Source organism: Barbus barbus (assembly GCF_936440315.1).
Source record: "Barbus barbus genome assembly, chromosome: 41".
In the NCBI taxonomy this organism is placed as follows: Eukaryota; Metazoa; Chordata; class Actinopteri; order Cypriniformes; family Cyprinidae; genus Barbus; species Barbus barbus.
The window spans coordinates 26,482,691-26,507,694 of NC_136719.1; the positions used below are offsets into that span (position 1 = coordinate 26,482,691).

General features: G+C 41.8%; 2 protein-coding genes across 5 annotated transcripts in view; one reads left to right on the forward strand and one right to left on the reverse strand.

Annotated features, from left to right (window-relative positions):
• Positions 1-301: 301 nt before the first annotated feature.
• LOC306861004 (PC4 and SFRS1-interacting protein-like) lies at positions 302-24,465 on the reverse strand. Of its 4 annotated transcripts, XM_079403052.1 has the most exons (14): positions 23,916-24,465; positions 23,570-23,662; positions 23,402-23,463; positions 21,939-22,077; positions 17,773-18,261; positions 16,915-17,095; positions 15,902-16,104; positions 15,600-15,829; positions 6,592-6,632; positions 5,696-5,775; positions 5,489-5,590; positions 4,259-4,415; positions 1,819-1,897; positions 302-1,234 (listed from the first exon to the last, which is right to left on the reverse strand). In XM_079403052.1, exons 1-14 carry the CDS (start codon positions 23,931-23,933, stop codon positions 1,219-1,221), a joined length of 1,890 nt encoding a protein of 629 aa, XP_079259178.1. In that variant the 5' UTR covers positions 23,934-24,465; the 3' UTR covers positions 302-1,218. The 4 variants fall into 4 exon arrangements, with proteins under 4 accessions (XP_079259178.1, XP_079259176.1, XP_079259177.1 ...); XM_079403050.1 differs by having other exon boundaries at positions 15,600-16,104; positions 23,916-24,084; XM_079403053.1 differs by lacking the exon at positions 1,819-1,897 and having other exon boundaries at positions 320-1,234; positions 23,916-24,074.
• The window catches only part of LOC306860998 (coiled-coil domain-containing protein 171-like), a 36,021-nt gene continuing 35,388 nt past the window's right edge, over positions 24,372-25,004 (forward strand). Inside the window, exon 1 of the mRNA XM_079403043.1 lies at positions 24,372-24,612. The gene's annotated coding sequence lies outside the window, so the exon portion shown is untranslated. The remainder of the gene's footprint in view (positions 24,613-25,004) is intronic.

Sequence of the window (25,004 nt, forward strand, 5' to 3'; positions counted from 1 at the left end):
ATATTTAAAATATTTAACAGCATTAAATACAGTATTGCATTTTATATTAATAGTATTAATTTTTAGTACTAATACATAATATTAAGTGTATATATAAATTCTATATAATTATTATAATTATATAAACACACACAAACTATTAATATTATGCATTATATATATTTAAACTTGGTTTCATCACATTGGAAATGAAAGATCAAGTTGACATTGCAGTACAAACGTAGTGTGAGCTGCTTTCTAAGTCTGCATTTTGAAGGCCATCAGATGTTATTATTATTATTATGAACACAACAATCCGATGAAATCACAACACAAGCTCCAGTGTGTACTGAAGATCAGTTTAATGCATATTCACTGGAATATCCACACATGAAGCACATGCAAGTGCTTAATAATACAAATCTAGGGGCGTCTGGCTAGAACGTGTTACGGTTAAATGCATTCATTAAAGACAGCGTCTGTTGTATTAGCACCGGATTCAGATCAGATATATAGTGTGTGTGTGTATGAGAAAGTGTTTTCCTCACGGAGTCACTGTGTGAATATAATGTAGCTGCCCTGTGTATAAACACACCATTTAACATTGTAATGCTCGGGTTTAATGTACTTGATTCTGTCACATCTTACAAACAGAACAGAGAACGAACATCGGTCAGGGAGGCGTCTAACTAGATCTGCTGTATTTACAGACAATATTTAGGCAAATGTCCCTCGAATAGTTCAGACTGTGCCTGTGGTGTGTCTGTAAAACACACAGCTGAAGTCTGCATGTTCACTGCTGATGTGATTTAATGCTCTGTGATAAAAGGAAAGGCATAAATCTGAACAATGCATCCGGGGCAGTCAGCATCAGAATCAAATCAGATGAAATCCGGATGAGTGTGTTTGATGAGAATCATCGCTGTTTCTGACCTTTATTAGTGTCTCTCTCTCTTGTTTTCTGCAGAACGACACCCGTCTGAAGTATTGAAGAACAAAAACACTGACATCATGGCATTGGGATTCATCTATGAGAGGAAAACCTAGTGTAGAGATCCCAGATGAGCTCAGGGGAACCTGGGATGTACATGAGGAGTCGCACTGGACGGTCAGAACGCTCTTCTTATCAGCGTGAATAAATAACTGTAACGCCAACCGGATAAAACTCTCTCCAACAGCGGATAAAAAGCCTGATTTCAGAACAACAACAACGATAAAAACGGCGGTGGTTTCTTCGCGTCAGCTCCTGTCCGCACTGAAAACAGACCAGAGAGCAGTCAAAGCATTAACATCTTTAAAACTAATCAAATTACAACAAAAACAGTTCTATTAAAAGTGAAAAATCAACTGTGATTGGAGAAATGTGTCTCTGCATCAGTGTCTCAGCAATGGATGCTCTGCAGTGAATGGGTGACTAATAATCACAATAATCCAGTAATACTTCCAGTCCATCAGTTAATGTCTCAAGACGACAGAAGCTTTAAAGTTTAGAGCTGTTTTGGTTTGTAAACGCTGCTGGATCTGTGCAGATTTCTCTCCTGATTCAGACCAGAACACTTTTTCACTGGAGGAAGCTTCATTATGGACTTGTATATTTTAGTTAAAAACATCTTAATGCTGGATGTGTTTCAGCTTTTGTCTTCTCCAGATGTTTACTGATGGACTGGAGTGGTGTGGATTATTGTGATGTTTTTATCAGCTGTTTGGACTCATTCTGACGGCACCCATTCAGTGCATTCACGAATCTTGGGGAGGAGATTTTTGGGTGAGCGACTCCTTTAACATGAGGTTGAATTAAGATGCTGTGTAGACAGTGAGGCTCACTGGGAGGTGTCATACCGGTGAGGCACGTGTTCAGTGGTTTGAGGCGCTTGTTTCGTATCTCGGGTCTCTTCGCAGACACTCGTCGGACTGACAGCTGAACACAGACACAGAGACTCACTGTTATTACCACAGACTCCAGACTAAATCAGACTATAAATACTTATATTAAAATAATCTAACAATCAAAATGCTTTAAAAAACACATTAACAATCAAGATTTTTTTGTGTTTTGGAAAAATATTAATCTTAAGGAACAAACCAGGGTTATTATAGTAACCATTTTTAAAAAAATTCATTAAAAACTTGTTAAAAATAAATAATACATAATATTCTTTAGTACATTTTTTTATTTAAATGTATTATTTTAATAAATTTAAAATAATTATATTTAAAAAAAAAAATTACTTTTTAATTCAATAAATTACATTTTTATAACTATCATCTAATATTTATATTAAATTTTTATTTCAAATAACAATGTTGTTTTTAATAATTTTAGGTTTAGTTAACAGTAATAACCCAGATACACAGTATAATAATAATAATAAAGTTAACTATAATAAACCTGATATGTACACTCACCTAAAGGATTATTAGGAACACCATACTAATACTGTGTTTGACCCCCTTTCGCCTTCAGAACTGCCTTAATTCTACGTGGCATTGATTCAACAAGGTGCTGAAAGCATTCTTTAGAAATGTTGGCCCATATTGATAGGATAGCATCTTGCAGTTGATGGAGATTTGTGGGATGCACATCCAGGGCACGAAGCTCCCGTTCCACCACATCCCAAAGATGCTCTATTGGGTTGAGATCTGGTGACTGTGGGGGCCATTTTAGTACAGTGAACTCATTGTCATGTTCAAGAAACCAATTTGAAATGATTCGAGCTTTGTGACATGGTGCATTATCCTGCTGGAAGTAGCCATCAGAGAATGGGTACATGGTGGTCATAAAGGGATGGACATGGTCAGAAACAATGCTCAGGTAGGCCGTGGCATTTAAACGATGCCCAATTGGCACTAAGGGGCCTAAAGTGTGCCAAGAAAACATCCCCCACACCATTACACCACCACCAACAGCCTGCACAGTGGTAACAAGGCATGATGGATCCATGTTCTCATTCCGTTTACGCCAAATTCTGACTCTACCATCTGAATGTCTCAACAGAAATCGAGACTCATCAGACCAGGCAACATTTTTCCAGTCTTCAACCGTCCAATTTTGGTGAGCTCGTGCAAATTGTAGCCTCTTTTTCCTATTTGTAGTGGAGATGAGTGGTACCCGGTGGGGTCTTCTGCTGTTGTAGCCCATCCGCCTCAAGGTTGTGCGTGTTGTGGCTTCATAAATGCTTTGCTGCATACCTCGGTTGTAACGAGTGGTTATTTCAGTCAAAGTTGCTCTTCTATCAGCTTGAATCAGTCGGCCCATTCTCCTCTGACCTCTAGCATCAACAAGGCATTTTTGCCCACAGGACTGCCGCATACTGGATGTTTTTCCCTTTTCACACCATTCTTTGTAAACCCTAGAAATGGTTGTGCGTGAAAATCCCAGTAACTGAGCAGATTGTGAAATACTCAGACCGGCCCGTCTGGCACCAACAACCATGCCACGCTCAAAATTGCTTAAATCACCTTTCTTTCCCATTCTGACATTCAGTTTGGAGTTCAGGAGATTGTCTTGACCAGGACCACACCCCTAAATCCATTGAAGCAACTGCCATGTGATTGGTTGATTAGATAATTGCATTAATGAGAAATTGAACAGGTGTTCCTAATAATCCTTTAGGTGAGTGTACATACAAGCATAATACAATACTATAATAATAATAAAATATTACAAAAATAATAATAATTTGAAAATGGCTACAACTACAGATAGGAGATAACGATCCTTATTATAGCAAAATAAACCCCATCAGGCTGATTAGGAGCCTGACGCAGACGCTGATCACATGACCTACTCAAGATAAAGAAATTATCACTAAATATTGATCAGAGCGTGGATGACTGTATTCTGTGAGCAGAGATGTCAAACCAGCAGAGCTCTGCAGGAAATCAGTGCTCAATTAAACTGACTAATCACACTGTAGTATCCCAGAGGGCCGTGTAATAATCCGCCTGAGCTCTCATGAGTGAGTGAGTGAGTGAGTGAGTGAGTGAGCTGGAGTGAGTGAGTGAGCTGGAGTGAGTGAGTGAGTGAGTGAGAGTGAGTGAGAGTGAGTGAGTGAGAGAGTGAGAGTGAGTGAGTGAGCTGGAGTGAGTGAGTGAGCTGGAGTGAGTGAGTGAGTGAGTGAGAGTGAGTGAGAGTGAGTGAGTGAGAGAGTGAGTGAGTGAGTGAGCTGGAGTGAGTGAGTGAGCTGGAGTGAGTGAGTGAGTGAGTGAGTGAGAGTGAGTGAGAGTGAGTGAGTGAGAGAGAGAGAGAGAGAGACTGACTCTGTTTGTGTGTTATTACCTGATCCGGTGTCCGTCTCTCTCTCCTCCTGCAGCGAGTCGATGTACTCCTGACTCAGAGTCTCGTCGGTGTCTCCGATGAGGTAGATGTTTTTAAAGCGATGATACAACATGGACGCTTTAAACATGATCGCCTCACTGCCGCGAAACCATCGCATCTGACCACACACACACACTACACGTTACATGTGAGCCTGAACTCCATTACTCTGCACCAGTGAGTATCTTCACATATTGACCGATCTGGAGTAGACATCATAGACATCACAGTTACGTCACTGAAATGGGTAAACCCATGGAATAAGAGAAAAAAAAAAAAATTGTGTGCCTTTGTATGTCAGAATCGGAACAAATCATTTTTGTAGAATACTATAGTCAAAGATGCCATTTGAAGCTAAATGCAGATGTTTAAACGGACAGACTATGGATGAAAACTGCAATGATTAATCTACTTTTACTGCATAAATTTGATTTAAACAATAGGTCTGCATAATCTTCACATATGCAGTTCATAGGGGACATATTGTTTTAGCCCTACAGTTACAGCATGAAATATTATTTAAACCTTTTACTATTAACATTTGTGACCCTGCAGCACAAAAGCAGTCATGAGTAGCACAGGTATATCTGTAGCAATAACCAACAATACATTGTATGGATCAAAATTATACATTTCTCTTTTATGCCAAAAATCATTAGGATATTAAGTAAAGATCAGGTTCTGTGAAGATATTTTGTAAATTTCCTACCATAAATATATCAAAACTTAATTTCTGATTAGTAATATGCATTGCTAAGAACTTCATTTGAACAACTTTAAAGGAGATTTTCTCAATATTTAGATTTTTTTGCTCCCTCAGATTCCAGATTTTCAGATAGTTGTATCTCAGACAAATATTGTCCGATCATAACAAACCATACATCAATGGAAAGATTATTTATTCAGATGATCTATAAAACTTAAATTTAAAAAAACTGAATGCTTATGACTGGTTTTGTGCTCCAGGGTCACATTTTACATAACATTTACCTATTTTATCTTACAAATCTCTGAATTGTGAGAATAAAGTCAGAATTTTGAAATATAAACTCAAATATACCTTTTTTTATTCTTTTATTCCATGGCTTCCATAGGCTGCTACTTGAAAACGGTCATTTTCTGCTACCAGACAGGCTCCGCCCACAAAAAGCATGATCACTGTTTGCAAAGACCGAGCTGGTCTGCACGTACCTTTCTGAGCGTATCGATGAGCTCGCTGTGGTTCTGAATGTTTCGAGACGAGACCGGGACGGTGCTCAATTCATCCAGAGCCAATAAACACTTACTGACATCCTGTGAGAGACACACAATAATCACTGTGAGGTCAGAGAGCAGCTCTGAGAATTATGATACTGAATATAATATGTACTATGTAATTGATATTAAACGGGTTCATACTGGATTTTCGAGCGTCATTGAGATTCTGATGTCACCATGTAGCCGGTAGAGCAAAGAGTCTGTGACGGACAGAGAGTGAGCTGGAACACACACACACACACACACACACACACACACACACACACACACACATGGTTAGAGAGACACACATGCACGCACTCTCTCACACACACACACACACACACAGTTAGAGATACACACACACACACAGTTAGATACACACACGCACGGTTAGAGACACACACGGTTAGAGATACACGCACGCACTCTCTCTCTCCCACACACACACACGGTTAGAGACACACACGCACGCACATACTCTCTCTCTCTTGAACACACACACACTCTCTCACACGCATGCACACACTCACTCACACACACACACTCTCTCAGTCTCACACACACACACACACACACTCTAACACACACACACTCACTCTCTCACACTCACTCTCAGTCTCACACACACACACTCTCTCTCTCTCTAACACACACACACACTCTCAGTCTCACACACACACTCTCAGTCTCACACACACACACACACACACACACTCACTCTCTCACTCTGTCTCTCAGTCTCACACACACACACACTCTCTCAGTCTCACACACACACACACACACACTCTAACACACACACACTCACTCTCTCACACTCACTCTCAGTCTCACACACACACACACACACTCTCTCTCTCTCTAACACACACACACACTCTCAGTCTCACACACACACTCTAACACACACACACTCACTCTCTCACTCTCAGTCTCACACACACACACACACTCTAACACACACACACTCACTCTCTCACTGTCTCTCAGTCTCACACACACACTCTCCCTCTCTCTAGCACACACACAGATTCAGTATTGCTTGTGCGTCTCACCTTTGCACTCTTCCTCTCTGCTGCTGCTGTTGTTCTGCTGTCTGTAGAGAAACACTCCGTTAATGACAATAACTAACAATACCTAATATCATAACCATAACTTATTACTATATGATCAATTATTACAAACTATTACAATAATGATAACAACAATAACTACAAAAATGTATCCTATTATAGCAATATCAGTTTCATTAAGTATAACAATAACTACACCGATGTCTTCCGTTTGTGCGGTAGCTCTGTATATTTCTATGGCATCGCTGTCTAAGAGTAATTTAGCTGGTAAAGTGGATTTATGTATTGTTAATTAACGAAAGCTATCGTGAGCATTGAATGTTTAAAGCAAATGTCTTAACAAATGTCAGTAGACCAGTAAGATCTTAAAATGAGCTCATTCATTAATTCATGAGATCTCTGTGGAAATATACAACCGGAAGACAGAAGACAACGAAGGCAGCGCTAAAAAGGGTCGGGGCTACATAAGGTCAAGAACGTTAACTATAACAATAACTTTTATGATGAAAAGAAAAATAATAATAAAAAAAGAAAAAGAACGTATAACAGTTTATGTAATAATATTTATGAAAACTATAACAGTAACTATAACAATGACCACAACAATTATAATGACAACATTAACTATATCAACGAAAACTATATCAATAACCATTAAAACAACAACTATTATAAAAATAACATCAAGTATAATGATACTAATGAAACTATAACAACAACGATAATGAATACCATTGTAACAATAACAATAACAAAAACTAAAAATGGCAATAACTACTATATAACAATAACATTAACTAAAACATAACTATGAAAATATAACAATATAATCATTAATCCATTTAATGTTATCATTATAGTTCCCTGTCGATACTACACTCGTACTGCGTCGCTAGACGCTATGGGAAAAACTCCTTTTTCTCCGAGGACTGAAGACTTTTTCAATCACGCAGTGTGACTGCACGGCCATTGGTTCGTGCGGTAATAAAAAATGAACCAATGGCTCGTCAGTGGAACTGCACGAGCCTATGGCGGCAAAGCCCGCCAGAGCCCGCCAGAAGGGGCGGGGTCATCTGGCTATATAAGCGGGCGCGTCGCCATAGGAAAACAGATCAATTCTCCTTCAGCGACGACGATCATCCCTTCGCTGACACTCGAGACTGGAAGACGCTCGCCGTAGAAACGCCTCGCTGCGGATAGAAGCTGCCTTTTACTCTGCACCCTCTCGCTGCTCTGCCTGCTCTTCGAGCCGCTCCAGCGACCTGTGCAGATGCCAGCCTCGTCCCCTGCGGCCATCCGGTGAGTCTAAAATCAAATTTCTCTGAAAGAGCAAATTTCAAGCGACGTTGTTGCAAATGTCGCACTGCGAGTGTGGCTCGTGCAGGGGATTCTGCACGATGCAGAAGGGCAGTGAGCGCTTCGCCTCTGTGGGCAACGCCCACACAGACTGCGCGTTCATTGAGACGGAATGCTCAGTCGAGTATGAGTCTCGCTCTTCTCCACTCGCTGGCCTTCTAGCACGGCAGCTCCGCTCTTCCGTTTCCTCTCTCTCAGCAAGCTCGGAGAATGAAGCGATAGGGCCACGGGGCTAAATAACCGGTTTTGAGTGATCCCACGCCGGCTCAAGAGCCCGCGTGCTCACTCTTACCGCAGCGCTCTGTTCCGCCAGTGTTATTACACGTGAGAATCACCGCCCCTCGTTACATGAGCGGCTATATCCTCTTGGGCGGACCGGAGTAGAAAGCTATCTTTGACAGCTTTGTGTGTGTGCGTGTGAGTCGCTAAAGCTGCTCCCTCACAAACAGACTGCTTTCGTCGAAAGCCGCCCCTGATTCGCTCACTATAAGGCGCCACTGCCTTCCCCGCTTTCATGTTCCTCTTCTCCCAGACAGCTCGGAGGAAGGAACACTTAACTCGCGGAGCGGAGCGATCAGGCTTGAGTGATTGCACGTCAGTTTATCTCGTGTGCTCACTTTAATCTGCCGGAGTGTGTTAAACACGCTAGGATCAGCGCTCCTCATCGCACTGAGTGGCACAATCCATTTATACAGATCTTACAATACTGCGCTGGTTGGCCCCGCCTTCCCCGCTCTCACTCTCTGTAAACTGAGAGATCGCGGGGCTGAGCGGGCAGGCTCGAGTGATTTTTTTGCGCGCTGGCATAGCCCCGCCTGTTTCACTCTGCACACAGCGCTTTGATCTGCCGGTGTGTTTGCACTAAGGATTAGCGCCTCTCGCAGCTCTTTGATCTGCTCGCGCTATTTTCACTATTAAGCTGTCCTTGCTGCGCTCGCGGTTGTACTACTTCAACGAAGTTGGCCCCGCCTCCCCTGCTCTCGTATTTCTCCCCTCCCAGTTACCTCGGAGAAGAAATATCAAATCGCGGGTTTGAGCGTTCAAGCTTGAGTGAATTTACGCTGGCCAAAGCCCCGTGTTTCACTCTCCATACAGCTTTGATCTGACAGCTGACAGTCTATGTCTTGCCCTGCCTCCCCTCGTCCGCTACGAACGGATCTGATGGGATGCGTGCATCAGTTTTTGATCTGCCAGGGTGTTAACACACAAGGATCATCAGCACCCCTCTTCTAATGAGTGGTTTGATCTTTTTAGGCAGATTGATAGAAAGGGCTGTCATTATGATTATCTCTGTCAGGTTCAGACTCTAGACCCCGCCCACGGGGGAGTTAACTGCTCTCTTGATGGAAGCATTGAGTCTAGCGCCGCGAAACGGCCTCTGTCACGCCTCTGAACACCCCGTTTAGCTCGGTGTGTCGACGGCAATGTGTTTGTGTACATACTGTTGTGAACTGGGCCCATTTATATAGCGCCCACACAGCCGATCACTTCTATAGTGAGGAAAAATAAAACGCAAACATTTTCAAAGGAATAATTTTCTCTTGTCAGGTGTGTCGAGTCCCCACACGGCGACTCGCCACCCAAAATGGCCTCTGTCACGCCTCTGAACACCCCGTTTAGCTCGGTGTGTCGACGGCAATGTGTTTGTGTACATACTGTTGTGAACTGGGCCCATTTATATAGCGCCCACACAGCCGATCACTACTATAGTGAGGAAAAATAAAACGCAAACATTCTCAAAGGAATAATTTTCTCTTAACAGGTGTGTCGAGTCCCCACACGGCGACTCGCCACCCAAATTAATTCCAACACCCTTGCCACACGGGCCGAGGCCTGGCAGGCCATCCCCGGAGTGTCACAGTGGGTTCTGGGGATTATAGAAAGAGGTTATACGCTTCAATTCGCTCGAGGACCCCCCGCGGTACAGCAACAGGGTCCCCACCTTAGTGCGAAGCAGCAACGCTCACGTTCTGCGAGCCGAGGTGGAGAAATTGCTGGTGAAAGGAGCTATAGAAATAGTTTCCCCAGCTCAGAGTGAATCAGGCTTCTACAGCCGTTATTTCCTCGTCCCCAAAAAGGATGGCGGCCTCCGGCCCATCCTCGATCTCAGACGTCTGAACCGCGCCCTCATGAGACGGCCATTCAGAATGACTACATTGAAGCAGATTCTCTCGCTAATTCGCCCAGAGGACTGGTTCTTTTTGCTGGATCTGAAATACGCTTATTTTCACATCCAGATAGCCCCCCATCACAGACGATTCTTGAAATTCGCCTTCGAGGGTGTGGCTTATCAATACACGGTCCTGCCCTTCGGGCTGGCTCTAGCTCCCCGCACTTTTACGAAGTGCATAGACACGGCTCTCTCCCCTCTGAAACAGATGGGAATCCATGTCCTGAATTACCTCGACGACTGGCTCATTCTGGCACAGTCAGAGGCAGAGCTGGTAGCACACAGGTCCCTCCTCCTCAAGTGGAGAACTTGGGACTCAGGATCAATTTAGCCAAGAGCTCCCTGTCCCCCAGCCAACGAACTTCGTTCCTGGGGACAGTTTTCGACTCCGCCCGCATGAAGGCGAAAGTCGCGCCAGATCGCGTTCTGGCCATACGGCAGCTCGCGGCTTCCTTCAAGATTGGAGCCTCCTACCCACTCAAATCGTTTCAAAGAATGCTGGGCCTCATGGCCTCCGCATCGCCAGTTCTTCGGTTGGGCCTTCTCAAGATGAGACCCCTTCAGTACTGGCTGAAACCTCTAATTCCGCCTCATGCGTGGCGTCATGGACGCATTCGTGTCAGGGTGAACCGGGCCTGCGTGTCAGCCCTGGTCCCCTGGAGGAACCTACAATGGTTCGAACAAGGCGTGACAATGGGTTTGGTTTACAGAAGGAAGGTTGTTACAACAGATGCTTCCAACACCAGTTGGGGAGCTCTGTGCAACGGCAAACCGACCTTCGGCTCCTGGACGAACGCAGAAGGACAAATGCACATCAACTGCCTCGAAATGGAAGCAGTATGTAGAGCTCTTCAGTTCTTCCTGCCAGTCCTGAAGGGTCACCACGTGCTAGTCCGCTCGGACAGCATGACGGTGGTGTCGTACATAAATCGCCAGGGTAGGCTCACCTCGAAACGCCTTTTCGAGATGGCAGAGCGCCTCTTACTATGGGCACATCTCAACCTGCGTTCACTGAGAGCAGCTCATGTGCCCGGCATTCTGAACCAAGGAGCAGACATGCTCTCTCGGAACAATGTCCCCTCAGAAGAGTGGATGCTCCACCAACAGACGGTTCAAGAAATCTGGCGAATCTTTGGCAGGGCAGAGGTCGACCTCTTCGCCTCCAAAGACAACTCTCACTGCCAGATTTATTTTTCGAAGAGCAAGGACGCGTTGGCCCACGAATGGCCCAACCTCCTTCTTTACGCTTTTCCCCCGATCGCTCTGATTCCTCAGGTAATCAGGCGGATCAGGGAATGCAAGCACAAAGTGCTTCTAGTGGCCCCACTCTGGAAGAACCAGCTTTGGATCCCGGAGTTATCGCAGCTGCTAATAGCGGCTCTGTGGCCTATTCCCCTGAGGCGAGACCTCCTCTCCCAGGCGAACAGAACGATCTGGCACCCCCAGCCCAAGCTGTGGGACCTGCATCTATGGGCACTCGATGGGACTCAGTAGATCTCCCCGAGAATGTCATGAACACCATTGAACAGGCTAGAGCCCCGTCCACGAGACGCCTCTATGCCTCTAAATGGTCGGTTTTCTCCGCCTGGTGTCAAGCCCGCGGTAAAAACCCGACAACATGTGACATATCAGTGATATTGTCATATCTACAGGAGCTGCTGGATAAGGGCCGCGCCCCTTCCACGCTCAAAGTCTACGTGGCAGCTATAGCAGCCCCTCACGCTCCTATAGCCGGACAGTCGGTGGGCCGGAACAACCTGGTTGTCCGTTTTCTGAAGGGATCTCGGAGGCTCAATCCGCCCCGACCCCTCACAGTCCCTGCATGGGACCTGCCCACGGTCCTGAGAGCCCTTAAGGGCCCTCCTTTTGAGCCACTACAATCTGCAAGCTTAAAAACACTGTCGCTCAAAACCGCTCTGCTACTGGCGCTAGCATCGGTAAAGCGAGTAGGTGACTTGCAGGCTCTCTCTATAAACCCTGCCTGTCTTGAGTTTGGGCCTAACGACTCTAAGGTCGTCCTAAAACCAAAACACGGCTATGTTCCTAAGGCGCTCTACACTCCGTTTAGAGCCCAGGTTATTACGCTCTCTGCGCTCCCCTCTTCTGAGGAGGACCAAGAGCTCAACCTTCTCTGCCCAGTCAGGGCATTGAGAATATACATCGAGCGTTCCACGCCATTTAGGCAGACGGAACAACTCTTTGTCTGCTTTGGCGGCCGCACCAAAGGGTCTCCGGTCACAAAGCACAGAATATCTCGATGGTTAGTTGACGCTATCGCACTAGCATACTCCTCCCTGGGCCTCCAGAGCCCCATTGGAGTGAGAGCTCATTCCACAAGAGGCGTGGCCTCTTCTTGGCGTGGTCTAGTGGTGTGTCTATGGCAGACATTTGTGCGGCGGCCGGCTGGGCCTCGCCGTCCACATTTGCCAGGTTCTATAGCTTGGATGTCCCGGCCTTACAGGCTAGGGTTCTCTCTGCTTAGATGGCACACACCTGTCTTAAAGCGGTCCCCTCAGGCATTGCCTGATTCTCCAAGAACGCTCTTGGCCCCATTCCTGGTGCTGGGGCTGTACTTATGACCGTTGAAACGATTTCTAGGCTGGACTGACCTCTGAAGAGTTCGGTCCTCATGCCTCCTGCAGGATGCTTCCTGCTCATAATTGGTCCCTCTGAGCCTTACTGCTCAAGGCCAGTTTTACGGTTGTCGTTTCTCTTCATGGCATGGCGGGATTGTATTTGTTCCCCATAGCGTCTAGCGACGCAGTACGAGTGTAGTATCGACAGGGAACGTACTCGGTTACTAACGTAACCTCGGTTCCCTTAGATACGGGAACGAGTACTGCGTACTATGCCATGCCATGCAGCTGCACGACTCAGGTCGTCGCTTCAGTCGAATTGGCCTGTTTTCCTATGGCGACGCGCCCGCTTATATAGCCAGATGACCCCGCCCCTTCTGGCGGGCTCTGGCGGGCTTTGCCGCCATAGGCTCGTGCAGTTCCACTGACGAGCCATTGGTTCATTTTTTATTACCGCACGAACCAATGGCCGTGCAGTCACACTGCGTGATTGAAAAAGTCTTCAGTCCTCGGAGAAAAAGGAGTTTTTCCCATAGCGTCTAGCGACGCAGTACTCGTTCCCGTATCTAAGGGAACCGAGGTTACGTTAGTAACCGAGTACGTTACGGCTGATGTTATTATTGCTATATCTATTCCAACGCACAATATTGTTGTTTATTTTTTTATCCTGCTGCTTTAAATGCTCAAGCTCATTAAAGTCAACTGGATTCTGATTGGCTGTCAATGTTTTTATCGTTCATCAGCTGAAAAACAAACATTGAAAGTGATTCCAGCGATATCGCTCGGTGTCGTTATCGTTACAGATGTGGAGTTTATTGCTTTAGTTCAAACAGGGTTTATGATTAGACTCGATGTGTTTCTGCGTGTGTATGGAAGATATTATCAATATCGTGAGATCGCGATCGCAAAACTGTCCTGATATTATCGTGGTCACATGATGATATGAAACGATAGGTTTTCAGGGCAAAAAGTGTATATTTGTTTTGGGCCATTATGCTTTGCCACAGCGTCTGTCAAACGAACTCAAACTGAAAGCACAATATGGCTTAACCCCCCCACCAGTTAGGCTTTATTTTCACAGTAGACGATTACAGCGTTTCACTAGATTTGTAGTGAGACACGTATTTGTTATACCTGTTTTCACTGAAGCTGGAGTTTTCCTTCAAAATAAAAGCTCTACTGCCGTTTCCGCCAAAATAAAAGCTTCAAGTGCAGCATGAATTACTGACAGCTAGCGGTTTAAACATCAAAAATCTTTTTCAAGTGTAGAAATTAGGAAAGAAGTATTGTAATTTCCCTACTGTAAAGCAAAAATAATATACCTATGAAATATTTATTTTCATTTATTTTACAGCGCAATTGTTTTACAATATATGGCTACTGCTGTCATTATTATTATTCTATTCTAATTAGTTTGGCTTCCTAAAACAGCAGTGTGAACGTATTTTAGACTGAGACAGTATATCACAAGTAAAAAGAGGGTTGAGCTCCCTTTAAAGTTCAGCTACAAGTCAATTGACTGACTTTTTTCTGACTTAAGTTTTCTTAGTTAAGAACATGGGTTGCAGCTCTTAATTTTGAACTCTCAAAGTGCATTAGATAGAATAATTTAACTTTAAAAAGTACAAAATTTAAATTTTTCCCAATTCTTCATTTGTCTTTCACAATAAATATCGTATCGTGGACTTCATATCGCAATAATATCGTAAAGTGAGATTTTTATATAATTACCAGTGTTAATTTAATTGACCAATAACTTCCTCAGAAGTTTCGTCAATTAATTTTTTTTTACAATTACGAACTAAAACTCGTTTTGAATGACAAAGACTATGACGAAACTCTATTGACATTTTCGGCAACGAAAAGACAGAAAATCACTCACTGCTCTTGACTGAATCCCTTTAGTAGCCCTAATAAAGATTTACCTAAATTTATTTATAGAAATAAATATGTCTGCTTGAAAGAATGAAGAATATGGTAAACAAGTTGTTATAAAGAATGCATAATTTGCCAGATAAAATCATTGGTATTTAATTGAAAAGAAGACCATGTTCTTGTTCTATATGTGACCCTGCAGCACAGAAGCAGTCATGAGTAACACAGGTATATTTGCAGCAATAGCCAACAATACATTGTATGGATCAAAATTATTGATTTTTATTTTATGCCAAAAATATTTAGGATATTAAGTAAAGATCATGGTGCATGAAAATATTTAGTAAATTTCCTACCATAAATATATCAAAACTTCATTTTTGATTAGTAATATGCATTGCTAAGAACTTCATTTGAACAACTTTAAAGGAGATTTTCTCAATATTTAGATTTTTTTGCACCCTCAGATTCCAGATTTTCAAATAGTTGTATCTCAGCCTAATATTGTCCTGAACCCTTATGACTGGTTTTGTGTTCCAGAGTCACATATGAGAAGTGGTTTTATTTCATTTTAACATAAAGGCATGTTGTGTGTCACTGCAGTTAAATCGGTGTCTATCCTCATAAAACCTTAATATCAAACCTAGTGAATTTGGAAATTTTTAGAGAAATGTTTCAGAAATGCATTACAACTAAACCCATTCGATTTTAGCCGACTAAAATTTACTGTAGATATTTAGGCCCGGTTTCACAGACAGGGCTTAGACTAAACCAGGATTAGACCATAGTTCAATTAGGACATTTAAGTAACTTTTATAAACATGCTTTGAAAAAAAACATTACTGGGGTTAGTCGACTAAAACTAAAAACAATTCAGATGACTAAAATATGACCAACTAAATGGCATTTTAGTCAAAAGACTATGACTAAATCAAAATTTGCTGTCAAAAGTAACACTGATTGTTACATCCCTAGAAATGTAACTATGAGCCACATTGACAGATCCCACTCACTCTGTGTTCCTGCGGTCATTTTCTCCATTCTGCTCCAGATCTTTCTCCTCCTCCTCGGCCGTGGGTTTGACGGGGCTCCGGGGCCCGCGGCTCCTCTCGGGCCGTTTCTGCGGCTCCTCGTGGTGCGGCGTCTGCTCGGCACCGGTCTGTGTCTTTCCTCTGGTGGAAGTCACCAATCCCTGCAGCGACTTCAGCACGCTCTGCCTCTTCTCGGCCAGGATCTTGCTCCTCTGAGAGACACAGACAGACGTCAGACCGCTGCTCCTCCTCTGTATCTCCACGGCGCTCTCCTCCACTCTCACCTCTTCATCTACCGCTTTCTTCTCCTCCTTTGTCTCGTCCTGCTTTTCAGAGACAATCAGAACGTCGCTCTTCGTCTGCTTGGGTTTATTCACCGTCTCTGTCTGTTCAGGCTTGTCTTGTGCGTCTATCTTCTTGACCTCGCTCTTCTCCGGTTCTTCTGGTGCAGGCGTCTGCTCCTCTGTGAGCCGTTTCCTCTTTGAATCTGTAAATCCAGCAGATCAGATAAGCAGCTTTTTATGGTTATAATAACCCTCTAGATTATAATCAAAATTTAGAATAACAACTTCAAGCATTTAACTTCTGTAATGGGACTTATTTCTGGAACTAATTATTGAGCAGGAAATATAGCAGGCAGGAATTGATTAGATATGATATTATTGCTCAATATTACTCATCCCTATTTAAGTTTAGCTTAATCTGAAGAAATTATGACAGAAATAAATTACTATTGGAAAACATACTTCTCAAAGTAGTAATGAAACACATAATTCAAAAACACAGAATTGGGGAAAAATATAATTGATTAATAATACTAATCAAAATCGATTTGATTACACATGTTTCATGATTACAATTAATTAAACATGCATTATGATTACAATTTTCTTTATTTTACTATTAAAGCAGAATTCAAAACAAATAAAATGGAAATCACAGAATTTGGGAAAAAAATTAAAAAAGGCATAAAAATCCATTTTTGATGCAAAAACCTTTGAAAAAAATAAGATTGCAAAATTGCAATTAATTAGAAACTTGATTACACAAATTTAATTTAATCAAATTAATGGAATCAAAAAAAAAAAAAAAAAAAAAAATTTTGGAAAAAATTAAAAAAGGCAAGAATGAGAATTTGAACTTGGATTTTTTTGTTTGTACTAGCATAATAATATAATTAAGTTAATTTTAATGCACATCTGCTGTATTGCAGCTTTAAAATAACTCAGAAAATGAAACAAGTAAAGCCTATTAAACAGATTTCATGTCAAATCTCAATGAAAAGACTTGAGTTCACCTGCTGGGCGGGAGGAGGGGGCGGAGCTGTTCGTCACAGGAAGAGGAACACAAGCGTCTTCCTTCACGTCAGACTCAGTTTGTGAGCGTTTCCGTTTCAGAGCGGGCGGCTTCACCGATGTGGCAGTGATTTGGTTTGTGTTCTGGGTCAGATCTGCAGTAGAGCGCGTGATCCTCATGGGCTGGAGGATTACAACACAAAAAACAACATTAACTCTTTCCCCGCCAGCGGTTTTTTTTTTTTAAAGTTGCCAGCCAGATTTTTCACCAAAATATCCTGGGGGCCATGAAATTTTATTGTATGAATATCTGAACATGCAATACATCAAAATTAAGATCAGACTGAAAAATCAGTTTTATTATAGCTTCAAGCATTGTTTTTTTTTTTTTTTTTTTAAATCAACACTTGAATGTATATTGGTTTCATAAAAAAAGCAACATTTTTGATAAAATCGCATTTTTATCAAATACTACATCTGGATCATATTTAGTAACATAATCAAAGCAAAGATGCAGTAGATGGCTTCCATCAGTATCCCAAAGCTTCACAGGCCTTTAACACTTTCTGGATCGATATTTTACTCTGTAGCATTAGGCCGTTTTCATTTAAATGCGGTTTAGTGTTGATGATTGCATTATTTTTCATATGCATATGCTACATATGAGATGGCTTGTTTCTGCATCTTCCTGGTCTGTTTTTGATCGGCACTTACTAGACTCATTCAGGAGATGCATAATAGTGCCCCCTAGCGTATAACAGTGAAAACACGGAAAATTCTGTGTTTGGCAGGGAAAAAGTTAACAACTCATGTTCTGACATAATCCAGGTTAAAAGTTGCTAAACTCGCATCACACAAACCTGCTTGAGATTATGAGCGTCTATCCGTTTCTTGGCGGTTGAAATGATCTTTCTGTTCAGTACGTGTTTCCTGTGAGCAGAAAACGTCTTTGCTGAAGCCGCTCGTCTCGCTAAAATAATCTTTCTGGATGGTAAAATCCTCCTTCGTTCAGCAACCGTCTTCACTATCGCCACTCTCCTCACAGGCACGACTTTATCCGTCTGTCTCTCGTCTGGCACGATGGTCTTTGTCGCCGAATCTCTGGAGCGTGTTGATCTCGTTACAATTGTTTTATCGTCTGCTGGCGCGACGGATTCAGACTTTGTTTTGCTGGTTTTCACAGGAGTTTCTTTCTTACGAGGCATCGCTGCGTTTGAATCGCTCTTCGGCGCTGAATCCTTACGGGATCCGGTCTGGTTCTTGGCTTTGCTCTGATTTTCTGCTTTCTTCTTTGTCCTGTATTTCAGTTTCAGTCGACTCTCTGACAGTCGTTTCACCAGCGCTGCTTTCTGTCACAAACACAAAACTCATGTTACAGTGGATTTATAACAGTGAACATCACAAACGGTAACACTGAGGGGTGTAACAGTTAGGGATGCACAATATTGCATTTTGCCGATATTCAATATTTTTCAACTAATTTTGGCCGATACCGATATATTTCCTTTAGTTTGGAAACAACACCAAGTCTCTCCTGTGCAGAAATTATAAGCAAAATATTTTTCATTTTGCTTTGTTAATTTATTTTTTATAATTAACTTATTTATTAGAATTAAATAAAAAAATAATGAAGGTTTTTTGACAGTATATTGAAGCTTTGAAAATAACTATAAATAAACTATATATCAATCGCTGCATTTTGCCCCCCAGAAAGATGCAGTGTTAACCCATTTATAACATTTTATTTTAAGATTTAACATTTATAGATGGTATAAAACAAAAGTTGTGAAAATTCTGAAAATCTTTTAGAGCTCATGATTTGTTTATAAAATAAAACATATTACACATTAATTAATAAATCAGTATAAAATTATTTAATTTACAGGTGTTATGTTTGTGATTTTTTTTTCCCATGAAAGCTACAGCTTCTGACGATTAAATCAAAACATACTCATTATTTTATGACATCAATTACTGCTTAATTTAATCAGAAATACAGTCTAAATGTTACTTGTGTGGGCTATTTTACTTTTAATTTAATTAGAAGTAGGCCAACAGCGCCCCCTACAGATTAAAACTCCTTACCGAATGGGCGTTAGGACCCGGGGGAGGCTGTTACGGTTTACTCAATCAAACACCGAACGCATTCTGTACGTTCTTTCACAGATTAAATGCAGCGATCCAAAACAGTGAATCTAATCGTCATTCAGACAAAACTTTGCTTCAAGAATGAGACACACTGCTGATGTGATCTAATCACTAGCACACCCTGAGCACATGTGAGTTAATGTATTCCTCTTATCGGCAAGACATATTGACATAATTTTTCATATCGTGCCGATATTTACATTTAAAGCCATTATTGGCTAATTCCGATAATCAGTCCGATAATATCATGCATCCTTAGTAACAATACATGTATTTGTAATTTTTTTATTTTTTTTTACGAATAAAGTCAAGTATTTGTGTCGGCATGCATTCAAGATTTTTTATTTGTCAAGAGTGGAGGACGTGAGAAATGGCATCGTCCGTAGATCTGTTTGGGCGATAGGCAAACTGAAGAGGGTCCAGAGTATAAGGGATGGAGGAGCAGATGTGGCTCTTTACAAGTCTCTCAAAAACCTTCATGACTATAGATGTGAGGGCAACTGGGCGATAGTCATTCAGGCAAGAGGGTTTATTGTTCTTAGGCACAGGGATTATTACGGATTTTTTGAATGAGGTGGGAACCACGGAGGTAGCAAGGGACTCATTAAAGATAGACGTGAACAAACCAGCGAGCTGATCGGCGCAGGACCTCAGAACACGGCCGGTTATCCTATCAGGTCTGGCTGCTTTCCTGACGTTCACTCTCTTTAGCGCCCTCCGAACCTCATCCTCCGACACGGTGATTACAGGATCATCGCTACTCTGCCTGCTGCTTCCTGACGCGCTGGACGGCAGAGACGCGCCGCCGCCGTTGCCATCGAAGCGGCCGAAGAAGGTATTTAACTCGTCGGCCAGCAACGGATCTGCTCTCACCTCCGCGGAGGATTTGTTTCCAGAGGCACAGATGGTCCTCAGTCCCAGCCACATCCGTCGAGAGTCGTTGAGCTGGAAATGAGACTCAATTCTCTCTCTGTATCTGTGTTTAGCGGCTCTTACTGCGCGTCGGAGAGCATAGCACGATGCTTTGTACTTGCTCATATTCCCGGTCAGAAGAGCCTCATTGTAAGCGGCAGTGCGTGTGTTAACCACAGCACGGATTGCTCTGTGCACCCACGGTTTCTGGTTGGAGAATGTCCTTATCGTTATTGTTTCTGTAGCTTGCTCGGTTAGCGTGTTTACAAAGCTTAATGCTACATCCGTGAACTTGCTGACGTCAGAAGAACTTGCCCGGAACATGTCCCAGTCGACGTCATCAAGAGCCGCCTGCAGCATAGCTTCTGAGTGGGAGGACCAGCGCGTCACTACTCTCTGCACCGGAGGATCCTGAACGAGCCTTTGTTTATATTCCGGTGTGAGGAAAATGGCGGCATGGTCCGATTTGCCAAAAGCCGGAAGTGAGCGGGCTTTGTAGGCATTCTTGAACTGAGTGTAGCAATGATCCAGTGCATTTGGTCCTCTAGTTGGACAGGATACATGTTGGTGAAAGTTCGGCATGACCTGTCTGAGGTTGGCTTTGTTAAAGTCCCCCGCGATGATGAAGGCAGCGTCAGGATGTTTGTTAACGTAGCCGCTGAGCACATCGTGAAGTTTAGACAAAGCCAAGCCGGTGTCTGCCTGTGGTGGAATGTACACAGCAGTAACAATGATCGATGAAAACTCCCGGGGCAGATAAAATGGGCGGCAAATAATGGAAAGATGTTCCAGATGAGGCGAGCAGGAACGCGACAGAATGGAGATATTCCTGGGGTCACACCATTTCTTGTTAATCATGAAACACACTCCTCCGCCCCTGGATTTACTGGCCTCTGCTGTTCTGTCCGTCCGAAAGACAGAGAAGTTATCACTGGGCATTACAGCAGTGTCCGGGACTGAGGACGAAAGCCACGTTTCTGACAAACAAAGGATGTTACAGTCCCTTATGTCCCGTTGGAAACTAATCCTGGCTCTAAGATCGTCCATCTTATTCTCCAAGGATTGGACATTTGCGAGCAGAATGCTCGGAAGAGGAGGACTGTGAGCCCTTTTCCTGAGTCTCTCTCGAATCCCAGCGCGTTTCCTGGAACAGGTTAGTGTAGCGGTTTCCAATGTCCAAAAGTGTTTCTTTGTTATAGGTGATCAGTGCCGACATGAGATGTGTAAAAAGAGAAAGTAAAACTAAGGAAAAAAGTAGATAAAAACACAATCTTAGCGGAGCGACCTGGATGGCGTCCGAACAAAGCAGCGCCATGTGTTACAAATCCATTGTTTTTATCTTCAAACCGTTGCTTCTGTCTAAAATCTGAGTCTATAATCCATAATAACTCTTCCTCCAGTGAAAAAGTGCCTCTCCTGTCGTCGCTCACATCAAAATCCAGCCACATATTTGTTTAGAGCTGTTTTGGCTTGTAAACGCTGCTTGATCTGTGCAGATTTCTCTCCTGATTCAGACCAGTACACTTTTTCACTGGAGGAAGCGTTATTATGGATTATGGACTTGTATTTGAGTTAAAAACATCTTAATGCTGGATTTGTTTCATCTTTTGTCTTCTCCAGATGTTAACTGATGGACTGGAGTGGTGTGGATTATTGTGATGTTTTTATCAGATGTTTGGACTCTCATTCTGACGGCACCCATTCACTGCAGAGCATCCATTGATGTAATGCTCCTAGTGCTGGGAAAATGAATCGATGCACCGCGAATAAAGAAATGATTCCGCATCGATTCTGAGATTTTCCGTATGCATTGTGATTCCTTGGAATCGATTCTGAGGTTTGTTTTGAACTGCAGATGGCGCTGCATGCTTCAGAAAAATTTGCAAAGGTTGAAGTGAACTACAAGAGTGTTCACAGTAGGCTGTGTACCGTTACACCTCTAATAAAACGATCTATAAACACTGACCTTATGACCTCTGAGACCCACACCCGGGTCGTTCTCGATCTCCCACATGCCCTCCTCGAAGCCGCCCCGTTTGATTGGCCGGCCGTACTTCTCTTTGTTTGGCCAGTAGGGGACGATGTCTTTGGGTAAGAGGAACGTTCTGGAAGAGGAGAGATGGAGACAATGTTCAATATTAGTAACTACTAAATACTGCGATGCCTAATATTAAAAGACACAATATGCATGTATTTTACATTATGCATCTGGTAAATGCATTATCAAAAACAACTTGCATAGCATTCAAGGTACTGTAAATATTTCATCAGTTCATGCTTTCCTAAAATAAAACACATGACATTAATTTAAGGTACTAAAGAGTTTTTTAGTTTGTTTTTATTTTGTTTCATTCTTTTTATTGTTTTCTTTCTGTTACATGGAAATACATGTGTACAGCTATAAAATAATAAAAACTAGGCCTATTGTGCCAAAAAAAAAGGTTCTTCTTTAATTTTCTATTAAAAAGGAGTCTCATTCACTTAGCATTTTTACGCACAAACTTTTGCATGAAGCCCGCGAATGTTTTCACGATCAAACCATGATTCTGAATATTAGTTTCACACTAATATTTATTATAAATTTACGAACAAATGTAGGAACAAATAAAACCACATACTCTGGGTAAACATTTTAAGATGAAATTTTACACACATGTATTTCATTCTGAATACATTTCATCATATACAGTAAAATAGTAAGACAAGCTGTGTTATAGTCAGGGTTAACTAAACTAAAATCATTAAAAAATATTTTATGTACTTGAAACAGAATAAACATGTAAAATATTTTTTTCAGCTAGTGGCCAATATTTCTATTTTTTATGTAGTTTAAGTTAATGCACTAAAATAAAACTTAATAAAAACTATATAGACTAATAATACGACAAAAACAAACGCTGTAATAGTATCTCAATGACATTAAAATAACTCTGGAGCTGCAAATGGCTAATGTTTGCATTCTATTAATACTATATACTGCAGAAAGAGAGTAATATGATACTACTCTATTATGATACACTCATTCTGAAACAGTCAGAATAAAACACACAATAGATAACATATCCTTGATTTAATGTGTGTTTTGTTTTGACTGTTTCAGAATGAGTGTCTGTGTGTCTGTGTGTGTGTGGGAGTGAGTGAGTGAGTGAGTGAGAGAGTGTGTGTGTGTGTGAGTGAGAGTGTGTGTGTGAGAGAGTGAGTGAGAGTGTGTGTGTGAGTGAGTGAGTGAGTGAGTGAGTGTGTGTGTGTGTGTGTGTGTGAGAGAGTGAGTGAGAATGTGTGTGTGAGAGAGTGAGTGAGAGAGTGTGTGTGTGAGTGAGTGTGTGTGAGTGAGTGAGTGTGAGTGAGTGAGTGAGTGAGTGAGTGAGTGTGTGTGAGTGTGTGTGAGTAAGTGAGTGAGTGAGAGTGTGTGTGTGTGCGTTTACTCACGTCGAGTGTGTTCCATAAAAGAAGATGGGGATCTTATTTTTAGGAGGTTTTCCTTCACCAATCTGAGAGACATATAAAACAACATTTGAACAGTCAGATTTTAATTGACCTCATTTACTGTAACGTTATCTGATGAATATGCCTTATATCTGCGGTCCATAAACTCACCCTGGCAGGCCAGAAAGGATAACCCTTCATCTTAGCAAACACTATGTCCCCTGGAGTAAAATCATCTGTGGTCTGATCATATGTCATCTTCATCTGAGAAAATAAAGGGTTAATTAATAAAAACAGAACTCATTATGTGTCACCAAACAATAAACAAAACACTGGACACGCAAATACATCGCTTACATTCATAAAATTAGCTTTATGGTTATGAACTTGCTTCTTTTAAACAATAATATGCTTTTATTATCATTTAATTTCTATCGACACTTAAGTAAATAAAATAACGTTAGCGGTGTTTGGCTAGCTCAGGCTAACATAAGCATATTGTGTTTGTAAAACTCACCTTCACTCCCTTCTGCATATCTGCTCACTCAGAAACCACTCTATAAAATTCGGATTTAAAAACAAAACGGAAAACACGCGAATTAAAAAATATTATCACGCAATGAATGAAAAGACTTGGAGACCTGCATGAGAATCTGTGTCTCCCCTCGGCGCCGGTGGAATAGTTCGGTCCGGCTCCCGCTCAGAGCGACTGAGGAATGTACCACTATTGAGAGAGGGGGGCGAGTGGATTTGTAATTTTACATAATATAATTAATAACAGGTTTCTTCTCAATATTTAGCTTAATTATTACTAATTGTAGTTTATGTTTAATTATTCGCGAATTTAAAATTATATTTGTAAACTGAAAAGCAAAATTGCATCACTGTTAGTTAACGTCGGTCGTTAAATAGTTAAAATTCCGCGGAAGGAAGCGGCAAAATAAAGACGTTCAAATATTTTAACCCTTTATTTAGTCATTTAACTAAATAAAAAACATATACACGTTAAATAAAAGTAAACGGCGGTAAATGTGTTCAATATAATTCGCGCTGTTTTGGTTGTTGTCATGGTGATGGCTGAGGAGGAAATATGGCGTCAGATTCAAACCGGCGCTGAAGGGGTTTTACAATAACACGGATTTAAACGTTTTTATTTCGTTTCACTTCAGTATGTCATCAAACACTGATGTACGAGCATCACAGGCCTTTAAATAGTAAGTTGGTGTTTAGTTGTACTCATGTTATTTCGAACTAACCGTTTATCGCTTTTAGAAACAAACAAACAAACAACGTGAATTTCTTTAAGTTCGATTCGATTTTATAGAGAATAAGTTATTATATTTTGGGCATTTTACTAAACTACGTATATTTAACACGTGGTTTTTGTCAGGTTGTCAATCTGGATTTAAATGCGTCTCATATGTTAAATCACAGCTATGTTGTCCTTCTGTCAGAGTTAACTGTAAATCCATCTGAAACATTCATGTGTTTTATTATAGACATCTTTGGTAACTGTTAACTCTTTACTTGAAGACTTCAATTGTAACGTTAATGCATTATACAAGTATTTTAATGCATTAATTATGCCTTGCAATGCACCTTATAA

Bases quoted from the DNA above. Each gene is read 5' to 3' on its own strand.
- LOC306861004 (XM_079403050.1), bottom strand. The intron at 18,262-21,938 runs GTCAGTGTTTAT...TGTTTGTGACAG, and splicing joins TGGGTCTCAGAGGTCATAAG to AAAGCAGCGCTGGTGAAACG. The intron at 16,105-16,914 runs GTGAACTCAAGT...CTGGATTTACAG, and splicing joins CCCCTCCTCCCGCCCAGCAG to ATTCAAAGAGGAAACGGCTC.